At 40.0% G+C, this 7,741-nt stretch overlaps 1 protein-coding gene across 1 annotated transcript; it reads right to left on the bottom strand.

The window, feature by feature from the left end:
* Positions 1-1,888: 1,888 nt before the first annotated feature.
* LOC139557992 (olfactory receptor 5AN1) lies at positions 1,889-6,381 on the bottom strand. Its single transcript, XM_071373363.1, has 2 exons — positions 5,262-6,381; positions 1,889-1,965 (listed from the first exon to the last, which is right to left on the bottom strand). Exons 1-2 carry the CDS (start codon positions 6,379-6,381, stop codon positions 1,889-1,891), a joined length of 1,197 nt encoding a protein of 398 aa, XP_071229464.1.
* Between the last annotated feature and the right edge of the window lie 1,360 nt (positions 6,382-7,741).

Here is a 7,741-nt window from a genome sequence, read left to right as displayed (position 1 = left end):
TGGAATGACTGTTTTAGCATTTGGGCATAGTTGTTGGTGGAGCAGTGTCCATGTTTATGCGATAACAGGCATGTACCACTATGGGGTCCAGGAGAGTTTCAATGGCTCTGCAGAAGAAGAGAGGACATATGTAAAATAGCAGCAGATCAAATTATTCCTAAATTCTACCAGGCAACAGGGTAGTGATTGTAAATAGACAATGATCAATTATCATGCAATATCCACTGACACTCTCATCTGCATGAAAATAATAAACATTTTACTTTATTTAACAAGGCAAGTCAGTTAAGAACAAATTCTTATTTACAATGACGGCCTAGGAACAGTGGGTTAACTGCCTTGTTCAGGGGAAGAACGACAGATTTTCGCCTTTTCAGCTTGGGTATTCGATCTAGCAACCTTTCAGTTATTGGCCCAACTCTCTAACCACTAGCATACCTGCGGCCCCACAATAGATCTAGCAAATTAGGGTTCAAATCAGGGTTCTGGCTGCCCGCGGGACAAATCCGGCACACCAGCAATATTATTTGGCCCCCCAAATGAATTATGAATATTCTTTTTCATACAAAAATACATCTAATCATTTAAAAAATATATCGGAACCGAGATGCAAAAACTCCCAAATGCGATTTCCCAAAAAGGAAGTTACCCTACCTAAATAATGCAAAAGTTACATTGAACTTAACCCTTGTGCTTCGCTGAAAACAATTTTACGTCCATTGTGGTATGGGTCAGATTGACTCGCAGTTTAAACACACACACACACACAGTAAGTAACACACACAGTAAAGAATGAAGTAAAAACAGCCAAAACTTTATTTTGTCTTAACAGACCTTTTAGAAAGAAGAAATACAAGAACATTTCATTTCAAAAACTCTATTTAATAACTATTTGTTAAACATATTTCCTTTCTCACAAACAAGCATTATCTGTTTGGAGCTCATTTGAGTGTTTGTGTCAGAGATCTGCTGCTCTCGCACTGAGAAGGATTTTCACACAAACATCATTATAAAAGTGCAACCAGAACCAGTCAAAACAAAATACATCAAAGACACTTGTTTATTTTGGACCTGTGCAAATATCTATACACATGAAAGCCTCCGGGTCAAAATGACCCACAACATATTTTTATACCAAATCTACACACACATTCCACAACACATCAGTGTGTCCACATTTTGAAGGTAGGTTCATGACCCTAAATGAGGAAAATAAATTTAATTGAATGGCGAAAAAGAGAGGCCAAATAGTATTTTAGACAACTCAAAAGGTGGAAATGCGTAAAATTGAACCGCAACATAAGAGTTAATTCACGAGGAGAGAGAATGCAGGAGACTATTAAAGCATGCAATGGAGCATATTGTGGTGTTGAAACGTACAGCTGCAACCGCAGCGCAATCCATAGGTGAACAGCGCCTGGTGCTGAAAATATAGCTAACTTGTTATGCAAGTGTTGCACAGCAACAGATGGAGAAATCCTACATCAGTCAAGTAATCCATTTCAACAATAATCTTGACTTTACAAATAACAAGAGGGCTTAATTGGAGTCCATTTCTTCCGAGCCTAGACATTTATAAAATAACTTAACAGGCTGAGGTAGGCTATGAGGCTTAACAGCATCTTTCACAATGAAAAAAATATATGTCCTAATATAAGTGGGATTTTTTTATTAGGCATATTTACAATTGCAACTGGCCAAAAATGTAGCTTCCTACATAAAACAATAATTTAAAGAAAAACAGCAGATGTCTGTATCTGAATGTCTGTATCAAGGCGAGACCCAGATGCAGACACAGGATGAAGATGGTAGGAGTCTTACAATGTTAATTTATCCAAAGGGGTAGGCAAGAGAATGGTCAAGGACAGGCAAAAAGGTCAAAACCAGATCAGAATCCAATAGGTACCGAAGGGCAGGCAGATTCAAGGTCAGGGCAGGCAGGAAAGTAGTCCAGAACCGGGAGAACTATAAAAAGAGAATAGAAAAGGAGTACGTGAAAAACACACTGGTTGACTTGACTAAACATAAAAGACAAACTGGCACAGAGAGACAGGAAACACAGGAATAAATACACTGGGGGAAATAAGTGACACCTGGAGGGGGTGTGGACAATCACAGGAACAGGAGAAACAGATCAGGGCGTGACATGTCTGTATCGGGATAGCTTGCTCCTGTAACGACTGAACAAACAGAAAATACTGTCAACTTGAGACCTAAATATCTCTGGATAAGCATTCATAATAATGTTAGTATTTAATAATTACAGTCATATAGGCCACTAAGTTAGTTACTCAACGGGAAAAGTTGGATTTCCCCTCGGACACGATCTTGTGGATGTCGCGTGAGATGGATGTGATTTTGATGCACAGGCGGCAATCCTCGATTGATTTATGTGAAAGCAAGTTCCTGTCATTAATCTATACTGCTTTCAAATAGGAAAATTACGACTCGCTGGCGTAAATCAATCCAAACATTGTAAGGAAATAAAATGCACGTTTCTTTCTTGTGCTGTATTCCTCTGAGCATACCAACCAAAACGCACACAAAGACTCAGCACTCCCGAGTGCACCCCTGAGATGGCTCGATGTCTAGAATTCAATTAGCTCAGTTTGAATTGCGGCCTCATCCAGCGAGGGTATTGTTTTCTTAGCACGAGAGGATAATTATCCACCTGGGTGGACTTTGAGAGGATCACGTACAAACGCAATGATATCTTTGGGCATGCTGTAGTCTTCAAATCTGGTGGAGAAGTTGTCTGGTCCCTCTGCCTGGCGTTCTTCATTGTGCTGAAGTGCAATAGCCTTCCAAATGAAAATCAAACAACTCAAGCTTCCTAGTAAAGGCCTCAAGTTTTTCCACCATGTCCGCTTCTGTTTTCCCTCTTCCTTATAACTGCAGATTTAACCCGTTTAAGTGACAGAATTGGTCAGCCAAAAAAGCCATGTGTGTAGCTTGCAGTTAACGCTTCTGTCTGGAGCGGGAGGCCACTTTTAAAGTTCCATGTTTAGATTCATAATGACGTCTGATATTTAATTATTCGCAAACAGCGACATTTTCATTGTAAATAAAACACACTTGCTTGGCATTGGGAAAATATGGTAAGGTGAACACATCTCTGTACATAATTCCCTGAAACTTCGATTTTCATTATCCACCTTTCTTTTGATACTTTTTGAGAGCACATTTTCTCTTGCTATCAATCTAATTGTTCTGAACGAATGTTGACGTTAAAAACAATGGTGTAGCATACAGTAGCCTACGTAGACCTGTTTTCCCCACCAATCAATGCACAGAGAAATAGACAAAGATAATAATTGAATAGAGACATGGAGATTTTATGACATTATTCAGATTGAAATTATTATGTTATTTTCACTGAGTTTATTATGTACTAATCCGATGTGTTTAACATTTTGTTTCATTTGTAGTGTAGGCCAATTCATTGTGCTAATTATAATTACTAATTATGTTCTGGCCCGCCGACTATTAGCTCAGAAACAATTTGGACCGATGCCAAACCTAGTTGATGAACCCTGCAGTAGATTATTATGTTTGAAAATGTGGCAGGACAATCTGTTGATGAATAAACCCTGACAACACTCATCTATACCACAGATTATGTGTATTAATCAGAAGTGCATAAAACAATATAGGTTCATTATGTTGTCTTTCAATGAAACTGAAATAGAATGCTTCAACTGGACACAAACAGAGAATAAAGACAAACCTGTCATGGTAAAAACATCTCTCAACTGAAGACAATTTCATTTGAGATATAAAATGTACTCCCATTTATGCCAACAGATTAGTTTAAAAACATGTTTAATTTTATTCAAAGAAAAAAACTGAAATTGGATGTTGAACTTGAATAATCCAGATGTGATCATCTGAAAATCACCTGACCTTGTGTAACTTGAGCAAAATAACTACAAACAGCAAGTGAGTATGTATCAAGGCTGATGGAACATGTTATGACAGTTTCTATCCAGGAAATCCCACAAATATAAATCAATAAATGAAATACCTGGACAAGAAGGCAGCTGCTCCTGTAATAAAATGAAAACAATCATACTCTCAGAACATTAAATAAAATATACAACAAAACGTGCATCTATGACTTTAAACATGTACCCACATCACACTGTTTTTGTCTCATCCTCACTGCTTAGGTAACAGAATCTGGGGACACAGGCACAACATCTTTCTTTCACTTTCTGCCTGAGTACAGTGAAAACATTTTCAAATGCAAGACTGAGAGCCAGTGGTGGAAAAAGTACTCAATTGTCATACTTGAGTAAAAGTAAAGATACTTTAATAGAAAGTACCCAGTAAAATACTATTAGAGTTAAAGTCTAAAAGTACCTGATTTGACATGTACTTAAGTTCAGTGGTGGAAAAAGTACTCAACTGTCAACAACAAAAAAGTAAATGCTATACGTCAAATTCCTTATTTAAGCAAAGCAGATGGCATGATTATCTTGTTTTTTTTATTTAGGGACAGCCAGTGGCACACTCCAACACTCAGACATAATTTACAAAGTCAGTCATTGGAGGCTGCTGAGGGGAGTACTGCTCATAATATTGTCTGGAACGAAGCAAATGGAATGGCACCAAAAACATGGAAACCATGTATTTGATACATTTGCACTTATTCTGCTCCAGCCATTACCACAATCCCATCCTCCCCAATTAAGGTGCCACCAACCTCCTGTGAAGTCAGTATTTGTGTTTAGTGAGTCCGCCAGATCAAGGGCAGTAGGGATGACAACGCATTATATTGATAGGTGCATGAATTGGACCATATTGCTGTCCTGCCTGAGCAATCGAAAGGTAACTTTTGGGTGTCAGGGAAATGTATGGGAGTAAAAGGTACATATTTTATTTAGGAATGTAGTGGAGTAAAAGTAGTCAAAAATAGAAATAGTAAAGTACAGATACAACAATTGATTTTACTTAGGACTTCATTTTGACTTAGTTACTTTACACCACTATTGAGAGCCACTCATGATGAGATATTGAAAGAGCATACAGCAAAAGAATGAGAACCTTGTCAATGAAAATAAATGATTAAAATACAATATCAAGTGCCTCAGTTTACACTACACAAACAATACACCAATAACAGTCAGTATAATATTATAAAACTGGTCATTTTGGTCCCTACTGTACTCTTTGTCCTTACTATGTATCATTGATAACCATTGTACATTTCCTTCCCAGGTTTTTATCTCTCCTCCCAACTTCAATGCTCCTCATCGTACCTCTCCTCAGTTGCCATATCTGGGATACCCAATTCCTGTCCATGTCTAGCTCAGGGCGTTCACCCTTCCACCAGAAGAGTCTGGGCAACGCCTGACGCACCTCCCAGTTGCGGAGGCCATAGATGAGGGGGTTGATGCAGGGAGGCACCAGGATGAGAGCCACGAGGGCAATGTGCAGGGTGCCGGCCGACAGCGAGGTCCCAGCCCCAGAGAGAGTCGTCAGGGGAGCCATCATGGCCCCTGTGCCCTCCAGCTCCCACAGAGCATCTGAGGTGATCTTGAGGAACATAGGGAGCAGCTGCAAGAACAGCATACCACAGTAGAAAAGCACAGTGTTGCGTGCCTGCGTGTTCACCGTGTTGAAGGGCACCACAACGTTGCGGGCGTCCTGGTACATCCGCACATAGGCAAAGACGTAGCTGAGGAGGCAGAGCAGGGTGATGATGAAGCCCACCAGCTTGCGGGTGATAGCCGCTGCCCTGGGGAAACCCATGTGGCGTTCCACTGTGTCAGGCTCACATATGAGTCCAGAGGTTGCTGTGCCATATCCCCCCTCCCCCAGGTGTAGTAGGGTGATGTTAATGCAGCCAACGCTGATGGACAAGAACCAGGTGAGGCTGATAGTGAGGCGAAGGCGCAGTGGGGTGAGGATGGACAGGTAGTGGATGGCATGGCACACATACAGGTATCGCTCAATGGCCATGCAGGTGATGGTGATGAGTGTGCAGAAGATACAGGTGCTGCCGGTGAAATACTGGATGAGGCACCAGGTGTCCAAGTTCATTGTCCTTCTCTGCCATAAGCAGTGAGTCGCAAACGGGCCCAAATTGATGGTTTGCACAATGTCACTCAGAATCAGGTTCTTCAACAGGGCATAGCGTGGCTCCCAAGACAGGCCCTCTGAGCGTCCAAGTCCCAACAAAGTGAATCCGTTAAGAGCCAAAGAGAGGATGGTGAGCATCAAGAACACACAAATCAGCACATTTACTTCAGTATCAAATGGCATCATGGACAAAAAGAGGCATCCACCGAGGTCGAAGATGTGATTGTCATCCGTTCCGTTCTCGAAAGGTTGCGCAATGCATGGACTGGTGCGGTTGAACACCTGACTGGAATTCATGATTTAGGAACTCATGTGCAGTGGCCTAGCTGAGCGCATTGTTTTATTCTCTCTCTCTCTCTCTCTCTCTGTATCGATCACCCACTGGCGCGCTGGAGAAGGATGCTAAGGCTGTGCGTTACACAAAATCCACCTGTAGAATCAGTGGTTGCAGACATTCATGTTATCTGTTGCTAATTTAGCTACAGTCCCTTGTAGGCTACATGTTTAAATGTATATTTTATTTAGTATACTTTTATTACTCATTAGCTATAAGCTACAGTTACACCTTCTACTCAAATTGTAAAGACGTTATATCGATGGCTCCTTAATCAACATGATATTGATCTTTATGGGTTTGATAATACATTATAACAGCATCATCATCACCATCCTTGTAATTGACATTGTCATTATCTACTAGCCTTCTATATACAAATGGATTTGCTTGATTTAACAATGGCTTAAGTAATTGTATTGAATATATTCTCGTTTGGTTATAAATAGAAAATGCACTATCCTAAAAAAGCTGTATCTCATCTGCGGCAGCTGTGTGCATATAATTACTTACTTATTACTATGCAATTCGAAATGATGCGTGGAAGTTTGTGTGTGACTCGTTTTCAACACAATAATTATCAAGGGTTTAGCTTATTTGTAGGCCTAGTTCAAATCTATATTTTCAGCAATCCTGCACATCAATTGGGTCAATGCACCAAAAGTGTAATGGCTTTCGTCAGTAGAAGGAGAGGAGGACCAAAGCGCAGCGTGGTATGTATCCATATTTATTAGAATACTTCAAGACGAACAAAACAATAAACAAACGAAAACCAACGAAGCTACAGTCCTGAACTAGAGAACATAGACCACATGAACGCACGAACAGGAACAATCACCCACAAACAAACAGTGAAAACAGGCTACCTTAATATGGTTCCCAATCAGAGACAATGACAAACACCTGCCTCTGATTGAGAACCATATTAGGCCAAACAACAAACCCAACATAGAAACACAAAACATAGAATGCCCACCCAGCTCACATCCTGACCAACTAAACAAAGACTAAACAAAGGAAATAAGGTCAGGAACGTGACAAAAAGAGTGCATTTTGGGTAGTCTAATTTGCTAACAAAACAAAAATTGTGTTGACCATAACAGGGTTGATGATTTAATCTTAAATAACCATAAATTCCCTTGCAAGTTTAAATTTCTAGCCTATCTATGGGTAACACGGTTGACTTATGCTTGACTCACAGTTTTCCACCACAAAACGCCCAAAAAGAGTAGAACCAGCTCACCTACTTTTACTCTATGATTTGACTATTAGATGTTTCTTTTGAATAAAAAATACAAAAGGAGTAGTAATATTAAAACGAGA

This window comes from Salvelinus alpinus, chromosome 28 (assembly GCF_045679555.1).
Source record: "Salvelinus alpinus chromosome 28, SLU_Salpinus.1, whole genome shotgun sequence".
Taxonomy (NCBI): Eukaryota; Metazoa; Chordata; class Actinopteri; order Salmoniformes; family Salmonidae; genus Salvelinus; species Salvelinus alpinus.
Note: the sequence above shows the minus strand (reverse complement) of the source record. Positions and strands in the feature narration are given on the sequence as shown.